The 21,836-nt window shown below is 44.6% G+C and overlaps 2 protein-coding genes across 2 annotated transcripts in view; one reads left to right on the forward strand and one right to left on the reverse strand.

Moving 5' to 3' along the window:
• Nucleotides 1–3,803: 3,803 nt before the first annotated feature.
• Nucleotides 3,804–12,974, forward strand: Stmp1 (short transmembrane mitochondrial protein 1). Its single transcript, XM_021653565.2, has 3 exons — nucleotides 3,804–3,936; nucleotides 11,781–11,834; nucleotides 12,502–12,974. The coding sequence occupies exons 1-3, from the start codon at nucleotides 3,922–3,924 to the stop codon at nucleotides 12,574–12,576; spliced, it is 144 nt and encodes a 47-aa protein (XP_021509240.1). The 5' UTR covers nucleotides 3,804–3,921; the 3' UTR covers nucleotides 12,577–12,974.
• Nucleotides 12,975–16,911: 3,937 nt separating this feature from the next.
• Slc13a4 (solute carrier family 13 member 4) overlaps nucleotides 16,912–21,836 on the reverse strand; it is a 44,734-nt gene continuing 39,809 nt past the window's right edge. The window contains exon 16 of the mRNA XM_021653555.2: nucleotides 16,912–19,997. Within this exon, the coding sequence (XP_021509230.1) occupies nucleotides 19,860–19,997 (138 nt within the window). The 3' untranslated portion in view covers nucleotides 16,912–19,859. The remainder of the gene's footprint in view (nucleotides 19,998–21,836) is intronic.

A 21,836-nucleotide genomic window follows, 5' to 3' on the forward strand; every position in this document is an offset into this window, starting at 1 on the left:
TGTGTTCAAATTTTCTGGTTCTGTTGCTCTCCTTGTGGAGTTCCTGTCCTCTCCAGATCTTACTATTTCCCACTTTTTTCATAAGATTCCATGCACTCTGCCCAACAGTTGCCCATCAGGCTCAGCATCTACTTTGATAGTCTGCAGGGCAGAGCCTTTCAGAGGCCCTCTGTGGCAGTTTCCTAACTTGTTTCCTGTTTTCTTCTTCTGGTATCCATCCTCCTTGCCTTTCAGGATGGGGATTGAGCATTTTAGTCAGGGTCCTCCCTCTTGATTAGTTTCTTTAGATGTACAGATTTTAGTAGGTTTATTCTATATTATATGTCTATATGAGTGAGTATATACCATGTGTGTCTTTCTGCTTCTGGGACAGCTCACTCAGGATGATCCTTTCCAGTTCCCACCATTTACCTGCAAATTTCATGATTTCCTTCTTTTTCATTCCTGAGTAATATTCCATTGTGTAGATGTACCACAATACCACAATTTATGTATCCATTCTTCAGTTGAGGGGCATCTGGGTTGTTTCCAAGTTTAGAACTTTTTTAAAACATAAAATCCAATTAAAAATCACATGAGGCTGGGTGCAGGTTTCAGGACAGCCAATGCTACAGAAAAACCTTAAAAATAAAATAAAATAAAAAGAAGTACCTGGCACATCTATTTACCTCTTTAATCATCTGTATTTGCAAACCTTGGTGCTCCCCTTTTTCTAAGAGGGTGAGAATTTGACATGCTTTAGCTGTTTAGGAAGAGCTTACATTCTTGTCTTTTGATCTTAAATGTCAAAATCAACTTGACAGGTGACAGGTGCCCTCAGCCTATCTCCTCAGGAGGTTCACATGGATGTGTCCTGTGTCATCTTTTGGTTAAGTGTAAAGGTTATTTCCCATTGGAGTGAGTGATTTGTGGGGTGGTACTTTCAGGTTGCATATCTGGGTCCCAGGAAAATCTTTAATCTTTGAATTAATAATTTCTATTAAAATATTAAAATATTGTCATTTCAATTAAAGTGCTATAATAAGTATACCAAGCCTGGCTCTCCATTCTTTTCTGACATAATACACCTAGTTTTACACCTTAAAATAACTTTCAGACTGGAAAGTGATTAAGAGCCCATGCTATACAAGCATGGAGTTTGGACTTAGGAACTAGCATAAAAAGCTGGACAGGGCTGCATAGGTGCCTATTAACCCTAGTACCTTGGGGGCATAGATAGGAAGGAGGCTTTTGAGGGCTTGCTAGTCAGTCATCACTCATGCTTTGGGAGGGGCTGGGGTAGGAAAGAAGCTGGGAATAGCACAGCACACCTAATATCCTCCTTTGGCTTCTGCATTCCTTCAGACATATACACCCACACATATGCTCATGGTGAGTTGTGACACATTTGTTCCAGTTCCTTTGCGAGAAAAATAGGATTAGGACCCCATGACCCCTGGAACCTACTCCCTTGCTTCCCTCTGAAAGGCCACTATTTTTTTCTTTTTATAATTTATTTTTATTTTATGTGCAGTGGTGTTTAGCCTGCATGTATGTCTGTGTGAGAATGTCAGATCTTGGGAGTTACAGACAGTTGTGAGCTTCCCTGTGGATGCTGGGAATTGAATCCGGGTCCTCTGGAAGAGCAGTCAGTGCTCTTAACCACTGAGCCATCACATCTCTCCAGCCCCCAAGGTCACTTCTTAATTTATCATTGCATCTTCCTACTCATGTTTGGCACTTTCAAGGATGTGTTCGTAGGCATTAAGTAGTGTTACTTTGCAGAGCAAAATATAGTAACTATTTTCATACTATATGAAACAATTTATAAATTCCTTTTCATTCAGCATGCTTTTTTGATAGTTTTGCATTATTGAGTAGTTACAGTATTCTGTTGTGCAAACATCTGATTTATGCCGTGTGCTATAATGGAATCAGCAGACATTTAGGTCCAATATTTTACCAAGTGGATGCTTATTATATATACATATCTCATATATACATATCTCATCGGTGAAACCTATGCCCTGTAAGAGGGCTTCTGCACATTATATAACTAGAAATGAAAATCATGCTTGGGAGGTTTAGAGTCCTGTTTTCACTAGATATAGCTCTGTGTCTTAGTGTTTGCCCCAATGTAGTCTTACCTGCAGGCTCAGAATTCTTGTATTTTCCACACGGTTGATGACACCCCCAATTGTTGTGTGATGGAGACCAGAGGTTAGCCTTAGATCTCATGCTTCGGGGGCTATGCACCCTACTTTCTGAAACAGGGTCGCTCACTAGCCTGGAACCCGCAGTTAGGCTAGGTTGGCTGGCTAGCAAACTGTAGGGATTTTTCAGTCTCCCCAGCACTGGAACTCAGGTCCTCATGCTTGTGTGGCAAGCACTTTACTGAGCCATCTCCCTAGCCCCAATTGTTGGACTTAAAAAAAATCATTATGATGGATGTAAAATGGATCTTAAAGAAGGTGTTTTTTCAATTGAGGACCCCTTCTGATAATTCTAGCTTGTATCAAGTTGACATAAAACTAGCCAGTACATTGGGTTATTTTTTTTTTTAATGGATAGGAAATGATTATATACTAAATTCAGAGTGCCCTCTTTCCCTGTTTTCTCTGCAGGTGTTTATTTAAAGCCTACTGGGTTATTTCTCTCATTTTAATACATTTTAGTATGTCAAACCTATTGACCTTTCCCTTGGTGGTGTGTGTGGTCCCTATGTTTTATTTATTTATTTTCTCTTTCTCTCTAATCAGATCTTTGTCAGTTTGGAGGAGTTGGGAGGAGGGAGAGTGAGAGAAGCAACGAAATGGTTGGATGGAGAAACGCAAAAATTCTGATAAAGGGCTGCCCTGAATGAAAAAGAGAAATAGAAGGATAGGAAAGAATATGACTGCTCCTAGGTATGTTGGAGGAGAAAGTTTATTGTACATAAAAGGAGACATAGCCAGAGGCAGACACATCTGGGAAAGTCCACAGTGGACATGACTCTGACTGAAATGGGTCCTGTGGGAAGAAGGGGGACAGAAAGGAAAAGTTGAGAGAACGGAAAGCGGTTCAGGGCCCAAAAAGGGGCGGGTTACCAAAATGGTTGGATTATATGAAGAGCTTCTGGGGAAAGGGCAGCCCAGCCTCTGGGCTGGAGAGTTTGGGATAGAGGGATGGATATGCCAGCCATACTCTGTAACAGATAGGGACTAAGGGAAGCTGGGAGAACCTGGCAGCCAGGTCCACTCGGATATATTAAATAGGCACCTCAGCCATTTCTACTAGGGTATGAGACTTAACACTCGCCACTAGGCCCGCTATGATTTTTTTTTCTGTTATTTGAAACCAGAGTTCCACTTAAGTAGGTAAGTGCAGACAGCAAAGAGAGAAGGGTGACGCTCCGCTTACAGAGGCAGATGTAAAGTTCAGATAAGGCAGTTGGCTGGTGGCTGTCAGCAATCAGTACTTGGATGGATCTGAGGACTACGCTTTAGTAGGCTACACAGCACCTGTGGGCTTCTTAAAAATGAAACCTGTCCCCCTTTTCGTCTGAGAGTCCGCTGTTGGGGCGATTAGAATGGATTTTGTAAAGGCTCCCAGGAGAATCAGCTGCTCGCCTAGCATGACACCTGCCACCTCACCCCCATCCTGGTTTAGTAGGCCAGAGAGCCCCCAAGGGGGCCTGACGTCACCGTTGCCAACCTGCTTGTAAAAACAACGTAAATTCCCGGGCTTAACGGAGGTCAGAGGCCTGCGCCTCACCCTCCTGCTTCCGGCGATGGCCGTCGGAGGGCGCTGCGGCTCCGCGAGTCGCTTCCGGGCTTGGCGAGGGAGGGCGGGGCGTAAGCCGGAACCTGGTGGCGGGTTCCGCCCTCGCGCTGGGGAGGAGTCTCGCAGCATTGCTGGAGCTGAGGCGTTTTCTGCAGTCTCGTCGCCCTCCCCACCGACATCATGCTCCAGTTCCTGGTGAGTGGGGCCTCCGAGGATCGGGCCCCGCGGTCCCGGGTCGGCGGTGCACGGCTCTGGACTTGGGGCTCGAGCTGGTCGTCGCCCCTCTGGGTCGCTCGCGTCGCTCCCCTCCGAAGTCCTTCTGTCTTTGCCTGGGTTTATAGGCAGTCATTCACGTTCCGAAAACTTGGAGATGTCAGGGAGATTGGTGCGTTTTCAAAACCATTTACTGTGAGCTCTTTGCGTGATCCTCGTAGTAAGTTTGGTCCGAGGAGTCCTTAATGAGTTGGCTCCTTTCCCCTCACCCCCATAGACCCTATCCTAGACTCATCCTGATAGTTGGCTTTTTGAGACCCTAGAGTGCCTTTCAAGAGTTGTGCATTAGTCAGCCACCTCATGAGGTCGGAGCCAGAGACTCACAGGAGCCCTCTTCAGACCTTGACAGTTTGTACTTTAAGGAGTGAGTCGGACTGCACAAGTAACTTTTAGAACTCCCCTTTTTGGGAGGGGAGTGCAAAATTATTTCAAGTTTCCTTTTTGTGTTAGCACGTTTTCTGGCAGAAATCAGGTACTTCTGAAAATTTCCTTTTGGGGATTCCAGGATACCTTGCCAGTCCCCAAATTTTCAGAACGTTTTCAAACTTGACGTTTCATCCTCTAATAAAGCAGACAGCAGCCTCTTTCTTTCAGATGGTCAGTGGCCACCTGGTACTCTGGGAATGAGTTGCTTTGAATCCAGTTAGCCCAGACAGGATTGTTGACATAAACTGCCCCACAGACTGCTGCTCCCCTGCCTCGGGGGGTTTCTCCAGTGTTTAACTAGGCGTTAGTTTAGGAGGTGGGAGCAAGTATCCAGCAGCTAGTGGAAGACTGTATGATTGGCCCCTTCTGCGTCTGCTGCTTACCGAGAAGTAGGGAGAACACACTTTTTAAGTGCTTTTGTTGAATGAGTCTATTTGATGTGGGACTAAACTACTCTGTACCAACATAGGTATTTGAGAATTTGAGAATTCAGATGTTTCAACATATAAGGGGAGATTCTGAAGCCTACCATTAGATTCTTACCTGAGATGTAACTGTTCTCTTGTCTCCTCTTCATTGTTTTTGTTGGGAAAAGTGGATACAGAAGGACAGAGGTGGAATCACCTCAGGTTGGGGAACTTGCTCAAACTGTTAACTTCTTCAAATCTTGCTCTTTACATCAGCTGTTTCCTCCAGAAAACACTGGCCTAATGTTTAAGAGTTTACACTCTAGAATCACACTTGAATTTGTACCCTATCCTTATTCTCAAGATGTGGGGGTTTGGGCAGATTGTTTAAATTTTCTGTGCGTCAGTTTGCACTTTGAGAGGTTTCAGAAGGGGCCAATACATCAAGCACTGACATTTAATAAAGGTTGAGATCCAGCCCTTTCTCTTTTGGAAGGTGTCAGAAATCCAGATGATAGAGGAGAGGGTTGGGTGTGATGGAGTGATCCGCTCAGTGTTTGCCCACAGCTGCATACTGTGTGATATGTCTGGGGGCTCTTGAGAGCTTACGCATGTTTTGTGTTGCTTCTCTGCTCCTTTCCCCTTAGTTTAAAATGGATAACCATTATCCCTATTCCCACATTGCACTCCACAGCTTGCTCCTAGCTTGGCTGTAGTTATTTTAAGGAACACTGAGATGGTTCGATCATGGGCCCTGCTGTGCCATTTCACAGCACCTGTAGTCCTGCCACAGTTGTCACTCTTGCCTCTTGAGCCCAGCCTTCTCACCTCCTCTTTAACTCATCCCCGTTCAGGTTTTTGGGCCTGTGCACTGTGCTGTCTAGGTTCTGTCATGTTGTAACTCAGAATCGAAGCGTGAGGGTGACTGGCCCCTGCTCTTGCAGGGTGGTCCATATCTGGGTGTAGCAGCTGGGAAACTCCCTGTCTTTCTAATCTTTCGAGTTTTTACCGGCTTCTTCCTTCTGCTCTGAGTTACTGTGAATTGCTCAAGTCTGGGTCTTCAGCTGGCTGTGCTCTTACATTTACCCTTAGGGAATGTGTTCCTTATCAATCTGTCACCTTTCGCATCTTCAGTCATAGCTTCCAAAACTGTCTCTGTGTGTTCCAGATCCCTAGTATCAACTGTCAACATCTCTTGTTTGCCTTTCTCTCAGAGTCAACTCATATGAATTGATTATTCCTTCCTGCTTTCCCAATCCTTTCCCCACACTTAAACTCCTACATTTTTGAAATGTTGACATAAGCTTTGATTTCTTTCTTTTATTATGGGGGCTGGAGGGATGGCTCAGAGGTTAAGAGCACTGGCTGCTCTTCCAAAGGTCCTGAGTTCAATTCCCAGCAACACATGATGCTTCATAACCATCTATATGATATCTAGTGCCCTCTTCTGACATTCAGGTGTACATGCAGGCAGAACACTGTATACATAATAAATAAATAAGTAAGTAAATAAATAAATCTAAAAAAAAACCCCAAACTTCTTTCTTTTATTATTCATTTTATTTATTATTACTTTTATTGTTGATATATGCCTAACATATGTACTCACTTGTTTATGTAATCTTAAAGTCATGTAATACAGTAGGTGTATCTTCAGGACAGCAAAGTGTTTTTTTCTTACATCACATTTATTTATTTATTTACCTACCTGTTTATTGCTGTGTCTCTACTGTGGGGGCCTGCAAGTGACAGCCTCTGGCACTTGTTCTTCTTCCATGTGGGTTCTGGGGATTGAACTCAGGTTGCCAGGCCTGGTGGCAAGGGTGTTTACCTGCTGAGCCATTTTCCAGGCCAGGCCTGCTGTGTAGTCTCGAGTAGGATCTCTAATTGCTCTGTGCCTCAGTTTGCCTGGCATAAACTGGGCCATTAATAGTGGCTTTATAAAACTGTGAAGACGAGTTAATGAGAGAGTTAGAACATTACCTTTCATGTGGGCTATCAGGTCTTCATGGCTGACTCACGGAAGCTTGCTCTGTTGGGGTGAGTTATTTCCTTTCTGCTCGCAGCTGTTGAGAGCCCTGGCTGCTCTTCCAAAGGATTTGGTTCCATTTACTGTGTACAGTAGAGGCTCATAACGTCTGTAACCCCAATCCTAGGGAAGCTGGTGTTCTTGTTTGGCCTCTGTGATTACTGCACACAAGTAATGTACATTATACATGTGGGCAAAACAAACTTAGCTTTTCATTAATTCTAGTTAGTTAATGTATAGTTTTGAGTTGTAGATGTTCTTACCATAAACTAAATATCATTTTAGTTTTCCTTTTCAGTGCTAGCATGTGGCTCTATTTGCTTAATTCTTTTTCTTTTCTTTTTTTAAAGATTTATTTATTATGTATACAATGTTCTATCTGCATGTACACCTGCAGCCAGAAGAGGACACCAGATCTTGTTATAGATGGTTGTGAGCCACCATGTGGTTGCTGGGAATTGAACTCAAGACCTCTGGAAGAGCAGCCAGTGCTCTTAACCTCTGAGCCATCTCTCCAGCTCTTAATTCTTTTTCTTTAAGATTTATTTTTATTATTTTAAGTGTTTGCCTGGGTGTGTGCGTATCTGTGGGGCAGAGGCATTAGGTTCTCTGGTGAGTTACAGGTAGTTGTGAGCTGCCTGATCCTTTGCTGGGAATGCTCTCATCCTCTGCATGTGTTCTCAGCCGGCTCTCTAGCCCTTCTTTTTAGACTCTTAAACCCTGGTCAGTAACTTGGGCTTGGCTATGTTATTTTTGAGAGTATAATTTGATGAGTCACAGTTCAGACTTGTGGGCCACTTTGGGTAAGATAAATGTGGTTTTGTTTGCTAATCTCCAGACACAGCAGCTTTCTGAAGGGGCCAGGCTCGAGCAGCTGGTAGATGTCTCTGTTTTGGAGTAGGCTTTTTTAGTGTTGATGGATAAAGTATTGTTGACTGATGTGTTCATGTGTTAAAAAAGTTCATTTAGAATAGTTTCACATTTCTCCAGACTCTCTCTTTCATTTGGCTGGTTCTCTTTTGCTCCTTTGGAATTTCCATTCTTTGTAACAAAGTGTAGTTTGGATGCTACAGAGTTGTCTTTGGTTTCTTCCATTTCATCCCAGGTACCTGGATTATATTATCAATTTTTTTTTTCTTGTTTTTGGCATCGCGACAAAAATTCCCCCACTTAATGTATGTAATTCAGTGCTTTAGTGTGCTTAGATTGTATAGCCATCACCCCTCTCTGGTTTTTTATAAAAAGAAACTGTGTAGTGTAAGGATTCATTTTTCATTTCCCTCTTCTACCTGGACAGTCACTGGTTATTTTGTATCACTATGGAATTGTCTGTTTTGTGTATTTTTTAATATACTCATACAGCATATCCTCTTTTCTGACTGCCCTTGACAACACTGTCAAGGCTGGTGTGTGTGTGTGTGTGTGTGTGTGTGTGTGTGTGTAAATGAATGGTCTAGTGCTTCATTTCTTTTTATGATGTCTATGTGTAAAATTTGGTTAACCAGGTTGCCATTGTTTCAACTTTGGTGTTAGGAATGGTTAAGCCAGGAATGTTGATGTAGGCTTTTTGTTGGGGCTTATGTTCCACTTTTTGGTTTATGCCCACATTGGAGCTGTCACATCATGTAACCCTGCACCGACTCTTTGAGAAGTGGCTAGATGGCTTTCCAGATTAGCCATGCTGCTGTACACCAGCGGGCTATCAAGGCCCTTAGTCTCCTCGGCGTGCCAACATTTGTGTGTTCTGTTTTGTTTTGAGAAAAGCCATCTTAGTGGGTGTGGCATGGTTCCTCATGATTTTGATTTGCATTTCCTCCATGACTAACTGGTCAGACATCTCATGGGCCTGTTGACTGTTTGTCTCCTTTGGAGAAATCACTTCAGAGCTTTTGCTTTCTTTTTAAAATTGAGTTATGTTTCTCTGTCAAGTAACTGTGAAAGATCTTTATTCTGGATAAATAAACCATCAGGTATATGATTTGCAAATAATTCCATTTTGTGGCTTGTCCTTTTTCTTTGATGATATTCTTTGAAAGGCAAACATTTTAAAATTTTGCTTATTGTGTGTGTGTGTGTGTATTGGTGTGTGTGTGTCCACAGGAATATGCAGGACTACTTGGCTGTGCAGGCCAGAGGCCAGGTTTGGACTTACTTCTCTTCTCTGTTCCTGCCTGCTGACCATGTCCTGAAGCAAGCACATTTTCATGACCTCCTGGGTTCTCCTTCATTTCTCTGAATGAGCGACACTTCTCCCGTTGTGTTGTGCATAATATTTAAAATGTCTCAGCGAAGCGGTGGTAGCACACGCCTGTGATCCCAGCACTTGGGGAGGCAGAGGCAGAGGCAGGTGGATCACTGTGAGTTTGAGGCCAGCCTGGTCTACAAAGAGAGTCCAGGACAGCCAAGGCTACACAGTGAAACCTTGTCTCAGTAAATGATTGAATGAATTACAAAGAGAGTCCAGGACAGTCAAAGCTACACGGAGAAACCCTGCCTCAATAAACAAACAAACAAATAAATAGTGGCATTATAGATCTGGTATTGTTGTGAACCTGGAACATGGTGCTGTTTATTGAGGCCCATAGATTTTGTTTTGTGTTGTGTTCTAAAATAACTTCCTTTCTCTTGTGCCCCAGTGCTTGGTGACATTGCCAAAACAGAGCCTGTATAAACACTAGATAGCTTGTGTTTATTTTGAGACACACATAGTAAGAATTAGGAATTGGGGCTGAAGAGATGCTCTCCAGAGGTCCTCAGTTCAATTCCCAGCAACCACATGGTGGCGCACAACCGTCTATAATGGGGTCTGGTGCCCTCTTCTGGCATGCAAGTGTACATGCACATAGAACATTGTACAACACATTTAAAAAAAATTGGGAACTGTAAGTCTGAGCTGGAACATGCCAGAGTTAGGCTCTTTTAGAGACTGCTCAGCAGAGTTGGGGCAGGCTGAGTGGCTCAGCCGAAGGCACGCAGATGGCACTCAGAAACCAGAGTTCTCGTGTCAGTGTTTCTTCGCCATGTCTATTTTCTTCCTGCTAGGTATCAGAATTAGCATCCTCAAGGATTTATTTCCTCTCCTTTTAAATTTTGTCTCAAATTTAATTATTTTCTGAATTTCAAAAACTTGTGGTTTGAATTTGCTAGAGTGAAGAAAGCAGTTCTCACGTGACAATGGAAATGATTTTTAAAAAGCATCAGAGAATGGTCAGCGATTAGAAACTAGAGAGCCTCTTCATGTTTCCTGCTAGCAGCAAACCAATTTAAAATTACTTTTGGAATTCAAAGGTTAAGTAGAGGAGAGAGCCAGTTGTGTTTCTTGGTGTTTTTTTTTTTTTGTTTTTTTGTTTTTCCTTTTTACCTTTTAGGGTTTATTTTTACTGTTTTTAGTGTGTTGGGGGCAGGGCGTTCATTGCCAACAGTAACAAGGTTGGTTATTGCTGGAGTTGGTTGGTGGTGTACTCGGTTATGAGTTAGCCAGCCTGGTGATGGGAACTGAACTCTGGTTCTCTGGTCCTCAGCAGTGTTCTTAACCGCTGGTCCATCTTTCCAGAACCCCCGTCTGTATCCTGGCCTCACCTGCATCTAGTTGGAAAATCACCTCTACACACCTCATGTGATTGATTGACGGTACCATTAAGTGCTGTTCTTTGATTTCTGTTGTAAGTTCTCTATTGAGATTGAGCAGAAGCAGCACAGTTTAAACGAAATAATGGGGATAAAAGGTAGATGCCAGTTTGAATTTATTAAGTTAGAAACTAGCCTGCAATTTCAAGCTCTGAAGTAAAGAATCGCTGGGGGAAAGCAGAATTATCATTAAAATGCAAAGTAGTGGAACTCTGGTATAGGGAGTACTGTGTATAGGGAGTACTCTGAATTTTCAGGCGAATACTCACCCAGTGAAACAAACATTTACAGTTCTCTAAAAATTGTTCCTGTCCCTTTAGTGGTTGAGTGGGAGCCACAGACCTCAAGCGTCCTGCCCTTTATCCCCACCCTTGGCGTTGTGCTAGGCTCCATGATGTGTCAGAGTTTCCTGTTCTTTTTTGCCCTTGGGGATCTGAGTTTCTGAGTAACTCAACTTGTCTGGTGCTGCTTTGTGAGAAACCCTGAGCAAACCACTATAGTGCTTTTGAAATATGGAGAGTTTCAACTCCAAGAGTCCCTTTATTTTCTAAACTCTTTTGATTCAAATGATTTTTTTTTTTTTTTTTTGAGACAATGTTTTTCTGTATAGCCTTGGCTGTCCTGGACTTGCTTTCTAGACCAGCCTGGCTTGGAACTCACAGAGATCTACTTGCCTCTGTCTCCCCAAGTGCTGGGATCACAGGCGTGTGCCACTGAGCCTGGCTATTTGTTGTTGTTTTCAGACCAAGTCTTGCTGTGTAGGTGTGGGTTGGGACTCTGATTGTGTAGCTGGGACTCTCTGTGAAGACCAGGATGGCCTCTTCTTGTCAAGGAGCCTCTGTCTCATGAATGCTGGATGGCAAGAGTGAGCCACTGTGCCCAGGTCCAGTGTGTGTTTGTAACTGACTTTTTATAGGCTGTGGACAGGAGTAAACAGCGTCTACCACAAATAAACAGTAACAAACAATAGTGACGTAATCAGAATCAAACTTGGTTTCTAGACCTCCATTCAGGACCTTATGGGGACTTGGAGGGGGTAAGGGGAACTTGCTCATAGCCACCGTTTATTCTGTTGTGGGCTTTTAAATGTTGGTACATGGCACATGTGTGTGATTGCGTCATAGAAGGAAGTGTGGCTCCTGTGTTGTGTGCACTCCTACCCTGACACCCTGAGCATCACAGACGTGCTCTTCTTGGAGAGATGTGGCGTGTGTCTGGCTTGGTTGCGGGCTCAGGGTGGTTTTGTCTGCAGCATAACTCCTGTTCTGTTCTTTCAGCTTGGATTTACTCTGGGTAACGTGGTTGGAATGTATCTGGCTCAGAACTATGACGTAAGTGGCCATGTTCACATCTGTCTTGATTTCTGTAACTGTTTCATAGTTGTTTTTCTCTCTCAAGGTGGTTTACCTCCTAGCATAAATGAGGTCCCTAAGAGTGAGTCCTTAATTTTATAGACAGCTTTTCTGTTAGAAAAAGTAACCGAATTCACAGCAGTGTTCCCTTAGAGAGCATGTAAGGAAGGCAGTTGCTCAGGTGGGGAGTTAGGCCAACCTCACTTTAAGGATGAGGGTGTGTCACAATCAGATGGGGATCCTAGAAGTGGTTTTAGAAAGACAAGGTTATATTTTCTTCTGTACTAAGAGTTTTCATGTGACAGCAGGGTTCCCATCACTTGCATATCATTTTCTAGTTAGGGACTTTATTGCTTTATCATTTATTGTGTATAAATATATGTCTTTTAGCTAGCACTGAGTTGAAGGCCCGAGTGTGTAGGTAAAGGGTGAGCTGGGTCTGGCTTTCAGAGAGTGAGCATAAACTTGACACTGATAGCTGTGTATGTGGGTATGAAGCAAGGAAATACCATTACTATTAGGTCTCCTCCAGGGGAGATCAAAGCCATGACAAAGCCATTTGTCCTTAAAAGAAGAGACATCTAAGAATATTGGTTGTTCTTTCTACCTATAGCAAAATTATAATGCTCCTTTTTTCTTTTTAAAGATGCCAAACATGGCTAAAAAGCTTGAAGAGATTAAAAAGGACCTGGAAGCCAAGAAGAAACCCCCCAGTTCCTGATGCCCACCTGGCACTGCATTCTGGACCCACCAGTTCCGTCCTGAGGGGCCTGCCTCTTTCATAGCCACACCCGAAGCTGTGTTGCTCTCGGGTCTCAGACCCGGAGTGTTGCCTCAGAGCCAGCACAGGCAGAAGTCGGGTTAGCTTTGCTTCCAGCAGCTCCTCCTCCTCCTGTATCTTCTGTCCAGCTACTTACTACTTCCGAGTCCTAAGACTATGGTGCTAGGTTAGCAAATGCAGCCTGTACTTGTATTCGCTCACCTGTCCTCTGCGAGTTCCGCCGCCTGTTGTCAAAAGAAAAATGAATGGATTTGGATAGCTGCTTTTACTGTCTAGCAGCTTGCTAGATGAAACTAAATCTTGTTGTCAAAGAAATTAAACTCAGTACCTTTAAGCCAGTTTCCGGTGAATTATCCATTTATTTTATATTGTTATCAAGGAGCTGCATGATTGATAATTAACCAGTAAACTCTGGGAAAACTTAAAACATTCAAAATAGTTGTTGTTCAAAGAAAGTTCAGTCTATTTAGTCTTTTTAGTCCTTAATGATATAGTTGAACTGACTGCCATCAAAGGTCCATTCTTTATGCTTGTGCTTGGTATGACATGACGGGCGGATACGTAAGAAACTGTTGATAAAAGAACGTTTTGTTTTTACATTAAAATATGTACTAATTGTATAACTTTATAGCGATTCCCCTCAGAGAAATGTGGTCTAAAGTGTGATAAAATGAGTCTCTTTTTCCCACAGTTGAAGCTTCTTCCCCCCTGAATTCAAAGTGATGTTCAAGCATCATCATCTCCCAGGGTGACTACCCAGGGATGTTGTAAACTCCTGGGCTCAAGCAATCCCCCTGCAGTAGCCTCCACGTGCTGGGACTACAGGTGTGCACCATGGTGTCTGGCCTAGACCATAATTGTTTTAATCAAAAAAAATTTAAAGCTAACTGTTCACACAGGAGATGATATGAAAGTGATTTTGCCTCTGTCTTGTTCCCAGGTCCAAGTCCTCAGGCATCCCTGCTGTCAGTTTCCTGTGTGCCTTTGAGAAGGACTGTTTTTATTCTTTTTACAGCAGTTGGTGGCAAATTATATATACATATACACTCAAATTCTTTTTGTTTTGTTCTTTCATTTTTGTTTGTTTGACATGTGTCATGAAGCCCCTACTTTATAGTCAAGGATGACCTTGAATTTCTGATTCTCCTCTGTGTCTCAGGTGCAGGGATTATAGGTGTGTACCACCATGCCTAGTTTTTTTTTTTTTTTTTTTTGCTTACTTTGTTGAGACAGGGTCTCACTGTGTAGCCCTGGCTGTCCTAGAACTTGCTGTGTAGAACAGGCGGCCTCACAGAGATCTGCCTGCGTCGACCCCCTGAGTGCTGGGATTACAGGCGACTCATGATGCTTGCCTGGCTTTTTTATTTTTGATGGAGAATATTCCTGTCAGCATGTTAACCTTACCCCGTTGCTCACTGTGTAAGATCCCATTGACTGGGGATCGGGAGTTGGACGTGTCCTGATGAGTGGTGTTCCTTTGCTGGTGTGGGGGAGCTGCACCTACTGTCCACATCTGCCCAGGTTGTAGCTATAAGACACACCCTAACAGTCTAGTCGGCATTAAACAGAGCGTCTTGTTTCAGAGGCCTGCTGGGTAGCTTCCTTTTGAAGATGTCTTAGCGACAGCAAGTTGCAGGGATTACTTAGAGACCGCTGTTCTCAGGGATGATGATACTCACGTGGGCGTCAGACATGGCGCTCCTCCCGAGAGACAGCTAACCCCGGGAAGTTACCCTTCTGCGAGACAGAAGAAGAGCAAATTATGGTTCAGCTTCTTCTTCCCCCAACAGTTGGGAGTGAGCAGAGGGTGTGCTCTTCTGAAACTCTTTGTAACACCTACCTCTTGAGGGTTTTGTGGGAGACAGTTGAGATGATGTCCATGCTCTGTTCTACCGTGCTTTCCCAGCTGTCCAATAAATAGCAGATACTAGTTGAAACCTGCTGCTTTGGGCCATCCTACTTCTGTATTTCTGCAGTCACTTTGGAATCAGTTCATGAATCATGGACAGTGTGGTGCTATTCTGTGGTCAGTCTCTCTTGTATGAGAGAATACACAGTATCCAGTATCTCTTGAGCTTGTATCGTCTGGCTCAGAATATTTGATGGTGAACAACAGCCTCAGAGAAGAAAGGTGTGCCATACTTGAGGACATTCAGAATGCCGGATAGAGGCTTACTTAGCAAGCTGTTTGCAAAAAAATGACCATCATGACAGTTTCCTTGTATGAGTGGCTGCCTTGGAGATAATGGGCTTTAGATATTAGATTAAGTCTTTATTATAAATATAAATAAAGATTTCTTTATATTATCTTTACGTGTGTGTCTCCTTGTGTGTATGTATGTTTGTGTGAGTGCAGGTACTCTGTGGAGACAAGAGGGTTCAGATCCTGTGGAGCTGGAGTTAGAGATGCTTGTTAGGCACCTGACGGGGGTACTGGGAACTGAACTCCAGCTCTCTGGATGAGCAGCAAGTGCTGTTAACTCCTGAGCTATCTCTTCAGTCCCAAGGTCTTTTTACGTTATATTATGTAGTCAAACTCGAGGGGACTGAGGGCTTCCCTCAGGAGCGACTCTTACGTGTACTGGTGGAATTGTTTCTGTAAGGGGAGCCTTATTAATTTTGGCTCCACTGTAGCAGAAATTGTCACACAGTATAGGCTAGTTGCAAATTTGCGACTCAGGTTCAGTCTGGCTTTCACTGTTTTTATTTTCTGGCCCTGGGGATCAGACTCCAGTCCTTGGGCACGCTGGGCAAGTGCTGCCCTGGAGAGCTGTATCCCCAGCCAGGCTGGCTGCTCTGTAGCAGTGAAGGCTACCTCAGTTCTTGGGCAAGACATTGGCCATTGACACACATGTTGGAAGACTCTGGAACTGTTGTTAAGTCATGGGAGGCAGTGGTTGGAAATTAGTAATGTGTTTGGGGTTGCGATGGTGATCATGGGAAGACCCATCACCAAGACATGCCTCTGCTTCCCCTTTAAAAAAATACCTGAGGAGCTGGAGAGGGAACTCAGTGGTTAAGAGCACTGGCTGCTCTTCCAGAGGTCCTGAGTTCAATTCCCAGCAACCACATGGTGGCTCACAAACATCTAAAATGGAATTTGATGATCTTTTATGTCATGCAGGTATCTATACAGATAGAGTGCTCATATGTATAAGTAAATAAATCTTTAAAAAAAATACCTGAAAATTCTGGGATACATATTTTTAAAAACTTTGCCTTGGGTGACCCTTCCTCCCTCTCATTCTATTTCCTGTTCTCCTATCCTCCATTTTCTTTTCTTCCTCTTTTCCAGTTTCCTCTTCTCTTCCTCCCCTTTACTATTCTGATTTAGCTCTCTATCCCCTCATCTATCTATCCATCCTCATTCGTACATCCTCTATCCCAGCATCCCTACATACATCCTCCATCCACCATCCATTCCTCCATCTTCCATCCATGACATGTGAAATAGAAAACTTTAGGATTGTTGGGATTTTTTTTTTCTTTTTCCAAGACAGGATTTCTCTGTGTAGCCCTGGCTGTTCTGGACCAGGTTGGCCTCAAACTCAGAGATTCACCTGCCTCTGCCTCTGGGATTAAAGGTGTGCACCACCATCGCCCAGCATCATTGTTGGAAATTTAATTATTATAATAAACTTAAGATGTATCCTTAAACTATAAACCTAGGGAAAAGGACGCCTAACATTTAGTATTTGCAAAGGGTGACATTTTGTGAGTGATTACGATGGCATCTTTCAAGTTCAAAGTTGGTGTTTTATGGAGTTAAGCAGATACCTACTTCTGGTGTAAGGGAGAAATTCCATTTCTCGTTTTTCTGACTTACTCAGTTTTCTTTACCACAGCTACAGAGAAAAGTAAGATGCATGATTTTCCTCATCTGTCCTGCTGGTCAGGGTGCACACGTCCACGTGTGTCGTGTTTTCATTTCCGTGAGCAGTTCACGCCCTAGATACTGCAATAGTGTTTGTTTTTCTGTGGAGGTCTCCCACATCTTAAATGTTACTTTCAGTCTCCTTGTGAAAGAACACTCTACTGTATGGTAGCAAATGAAGTCTTTCTTCAGCTTCCAGGCTTGGGTTTGCTCCTGACGCATATGAATGAGTTCTTTTTTCCCTGTCTTAAGGCCTTGCCTTATGGAAAGGAACAGGGTAGTGAAGAGAAAATATTTTAAGGCCTTGCTGGTTCTTTATAAGGAGTTTGTGGTACTTAGAATTGTGGGGGTTCAGTATATACTTTACCTAAGTCTGTTTGCAACATATTCAGCCAAGTGAAGAGGATGTCAAAGATGGCAATTTTATTAAGGCACAGTGAAGGCAAAAATAACTGAGGGTGATTTTATGGAAAGACTTCAGGGTGGAGCATGGCCAGACGGTGGGGAAAGCATGGTGAGTTGTGTTAGCTTTCATGTGCAAATGCACAGGATTGGGATAAAGTGCAATATAAGTCCAGTGTTCACTTGGTGAGACTTTCAGTCCCTTTATGTTTGAGTGGTTTAAGGATCTGAGGGTGATTGTAATGTTTAGAGATACTTTTGCAAGCAGAGTCTCTGCATGTGAAACCAACTGTGCTCATTTGTTATTCACAAGAGATTGGTTCCAGGTCTTCTGTAGATAGCAAGATCCAAGATGTTCAAGTCGCTCATGTAGTGGTGTGCACCTGCATACGGCTGACACCTCCTTTGAGGAAAGAAAAGTAATAGTTTATGAAAACCGAGATGATGGATCTAAGTCTTCGTGACATGTGAATGCCAAGTGCAGGAGATCATGCACACGCTCAGTTGCTGTGTTCTAGTTTCCTTTCTGTTGCTGTGATGAAACCCTCAACCAAAAGCAACTTGAGGAGCAAAGAGTTTATTTTGCTTACAGGTTACAGACCATCAAAGGAAGCCAGGAGCTAAAGGCAGGAACCCAGAGGCAGAACTCGAAGCAGAGGCTTAGGAAGAGTGCTGCTTCCCTGGCTTGCTCAGCTACCTCACACAGCCCAGGTCCACCTGCCCAGGATAGCATAGCCTACAGAGGGTTGGGCCCCTTTACATCAATTAGCAATTACGAAAATGCCCCATAGACATGTCCCCGGGCCAATCTGATATGGCCAGTTCTTCAGTTGAGGTTCCCTCTTTCCAGATCTGTTGAGCTGACACCTGAAGGTAGTTAACAATATGAATGACCTCAAGGAATTTCAAAGGCAGCTTTGAGCACATTTGATGTGTAGCTTACAAGAATGCGATGCAGCCGTACTTGATGTCCTAGCTCGTTTCATCATCTGGAAGATGAGCTGCTATAAGAGGGTTGCATTTTTACCAATACTCTGTGATATTAGCAAACAAAAAACAAATCCTACCAAGAGAGGGGCTGGGAGGGAAGTTCCTTTAAGGCAACTAGAGTCTGACCATGTCTGCTGCTCTGTCATTGAGGTAGGCAGTCATGGTTGGCCTGAGTATGGGATGGGGAAGAAAGTGCTGATCTTGAGCAGAGCCAGGTCTGACTGTGATGGTTGAAGGCATTGGCTAATGAAGACCCTGGCTGAAGCTCCCTGGGCTGTGCCATTGCTTTCCCTGAGAGACTCAGGTTGCTTGAAGGTGGCCAGTGATTCCAAGTACACGTACTTGAGCCAAGTTTCCTTTCTCTTTTTCACCTCCTATACTCCCCGAATCATGTCACCCATGTTTGTCTTATCATCTGATTCAAGGTTTTTAGAGTTCTGTTATGGTTCAGAAATGTGACTAGCATTCCTGACAATAGCAGAAACACCCTGACTCAAAACATTTTAAAGCCGGTTGCGTAGGGAGGCCTCTGCTTCAAGCCAGGTTTGCTATTGGTGCTGTGTGTGGGCCTTTGGAGTCTCCACCGTTGTGATTGGCCAAGTATTGGCCGTGCTAATTAGTAAGGCAGAAGTAGTCGTGTTCCTGGTCAAACATGGTTGAGCACATTCCGTGGAGCTTGGAAGCGTTCACAGACACACAGGGAACCTAACAACCCAGGCTCCAAGTAGGCTAAAGGTGTGATTTAGCAGATAAACTGTCATGAGAAAAGCATATGTCCAGTATAGAAACCATACACACAGTAGTAACAAAATGGTCACAACAGCGTAGTAACTGCGGGGGACTCCTCCTTTTCAAGACACATTTAGCAAGCGGCTGACTGATAGTGAAATCAGAAGTGTAGAACGGCAGCAAACAGGATAGGGATCTCCATCTAGTCACCCATTTTTCTAATGGGAAAAATGACACTGTTCTCAAGAGGAAGGAGGAGGCCTCGCTTTGCAGTGATTTTTTTTTTTTTAATCAGAGTCATTTATTGAACAATTAGAGTTTAATACATTGTAAAGAGCCCAAGACACAGCTTCCCTCAAAGGGCTCACGGATGCATGGGAAGGACTGACTGGTAGGACCTTTGAGTACTACCCAGAACTTGGTGTTCTCAGAAGCAAGCTAGTTCTTAAATGGAGAAGCAAGTGTTAGCAATAACGCTGTGGTCTGAGTTGTAGTTTTGGTCTTCCTAGTAAGGCAGGTATGAGCCTCTTTCCTCCCTCACCGCACTCACAGGTGGTGGCATTTCCAGTTGATGACCGTGCATAGAGGTGCTGATCTCATGATGGTTGGCTTGTTTCGACCTCTTTCCTTTGATGGAATAAGGCCAGCCTCTTTCTGAAGGGAAACAACATTTCTTTACAGGAACTTGATGCCGAGGTAAAGGGGAACCAACGAAGAGAGACTTAAGGCAAATAAAACGTATGAAAGTATGGACTGCCGAGAGGAGGGCCTGCTAAGCCTTAGGACCTAAGGTTGCCGTTTTCTAGAGATAGGGTAGAGAAGCCTGAGAACGCCAGGTAAGGCCTTCCCCCAGATGCGAGGCCACAGGTCTCATGACCTGCATAGGCAGGGTGCTTCTGGAGATGTCCAGTTTCTAGGCTGGTATGACAGGGAACATCAAGCCTAGTGAAGCCAGTCAGTCTGTGAGGCTTCCCCTTGGGGAACGAAGGCTTTCAGCGCTTCCGATGTCAGAAAGAGTTAGGGCTGGACACGGGAAGAGAACAGCTGTAGGCCATTGGTGGTAAGGATAGCAGGCAGGCTGGGAAGGAGACACAGCCAACATGCCTGCTGGCTTGTGGAGGAATCTGCTGGCAGTAATCTCCTCCATATGGGTCTGGGGTGTGTGCTCCTGGTGGCTTTCTTTGCCTGTGGCTCAACTCCAGCTGTGGTAGTTAACTGTCCGCTTGTGTTAGGTCTGATCAGTGATGTTGCTAACCTTAGCCCATGCTGGGAAAGTGTCCAGGTGGAAGAGGCTGACTCCCCAAGTATTGATGGCCACCATCACAATCACCAGGCCAATGACATTGACTCCCAGGCCAGCTTTGACCTGCAGGACAAAAGCCAGAAGACCCTGGTCATTCTGAGTCAGCAGCAGTCAGGTTTGTCTCAAGTGAGCCCTTTCTGCGGCTAGCCTGTAGCCCTGTCCCCAGCAGTTTCTCCCAGGGGCTGCCTGGGCCTCACTGAGTTGCCCCCATCGGTGGAAGGACTGGAACGGCAGGGAGGCAGTGGGGGATGGGAGAGACTGATAAGAATCACTGCTGCTTCTGGCCTGCAGCATGCCCATCCTACGGTAGAAGCCTAGGAAACCTGTGGGCTCCTTGGGAAACTCTGGGGAATGTTGTTGCTCATGCAACAAGATGATGGGGAAACATATATATATATTAAACACCAGCAGATCTCCTGAGCAGGAACGTAGAGCCTCCTAAGGGCTCATGGACATTAAGAATGTAGGAGAGGCTGTATTTTGCCACTGTTACAATCCCCCATCTCCACCCCTGCCCCCCATGGAACAGCTGAGGGATATACAGAGTACCTTGGGTTACTTACAGAAGTAGCTGCCACTGCTCATCACTCCCCGCCCCTGACACACACACACACACACACACACACACGAGGGTAACACAGACCTGCTAGTCCAAGGGGCCCTTTGTTTCTTCCTTCAGAGGAAAGTGTACCTCTGACAAGACCCATTTCATTTCTGCCATGAAGCGGACACCTGCAGGTTGGTGGTGTTGAGGGATGACGGGCTGGCCGAACTGGGACTCAGTGTCAGGACAGCCAGTATCCTTCATTGAGTAACCAAGCACATGGCTGGTAGCCCAAGCAGGTCCTTTAGCTAGTAGTAAGCTGGGGACATTATAAGGGAAAAATAGATGCTGGAAACTTGTTTAAAGCCTGTGGCTAACCTTCTGGCTGGGACCTGGACTTCTCAGTCATCCTTGGCCCTGTGGGGTGAGGAGTAGCCCATGCTTCCCAGCAGATGGTGGGTGCAGTCTAAAGCACTAAGTTAAGGTTCCATGCAGCTGAAAGGGACCACAGCCAGTGTCTAGTTGGAGCTATCTGCTGAACAGATGAAGAAACTGGAGCTCTAAGTTAGCATCAAGCTAGCGATAACCTGACACGCTTTACTTCTTGTCCTGCAGTCCCTCTCTTGAAGAGATTCTGATAATTAATAGAAAGGCTAGGAGTGAGGGCGCAGCCACTGAGGGACGGCAGGAGAGCTGAGGCAGAGCTTGGTGTGAGCGGGCTAAGGGTTCTGCAGTAAGAGGAGTAGGGGAGAAGAATGGCCAGGGCCTCCCACCCTGAAGTTGGCCCAATGATGAGCAGCTTTAATGGTGGAAAGGGTCTCCAAGAGCTCCCTTCCTTTGCTCCATCTGCTCTTTTGTGTGGCCACTGAGGAAAATAATTTCACCTCTGCAAGGGTGATCGGACCCAGCGAGACCATTGGGCCTCAGTGGTTTGTATTACTTTAATTTCTCTCTGACCTGCAGTCAGGTCTTTTAGTTTGTATTGTTGCTTCAGGGCTTCCTTGCTTGGGTGAGAACTGAACAGAGGGATCCTGTTCCCACACTATACCTTTCACCATGGGTGCATACAGTTTCTCATACCCCATTGTCTATGAATAAATCAGCACTTGGCCAGGGAAGGTTTGTGCAAGCTCATGTCTTCCGGAACCAGGCCACAGCCTGTGCCCTGGATGGCTTTCTCTATCCCTGTGCCTACGTTCTTCCAGATGAGAGCCCACTGCTCTTTCTGGAGCTTACAGGCCAACTAAGAGCCTTTTTACAGGGGTCATTCTTTCCACACAGCAGAGAGAGTGCTGGGAGCCTGCTTGGAAATAAGAGGCTCCAGGAAAAGCCCACACAGTGAACCACCCCTACCCTCA

This window comes from Meriones unguiculatus, chromosome 3 (assembly GCF_030254825.1).
Source record: "Meriones unguiculatus strain TT.TT164.6M chromosome 3, Bangor_MerUng_6.1, whole genome shotgun sequence".
Taxonomy (NCBI): domain Eukaryota; kingdom Metazoa; phylum Chordata; class Mammalia; order Rodentia; family Muridae; genus Meriones; species Meriones unguiculatus.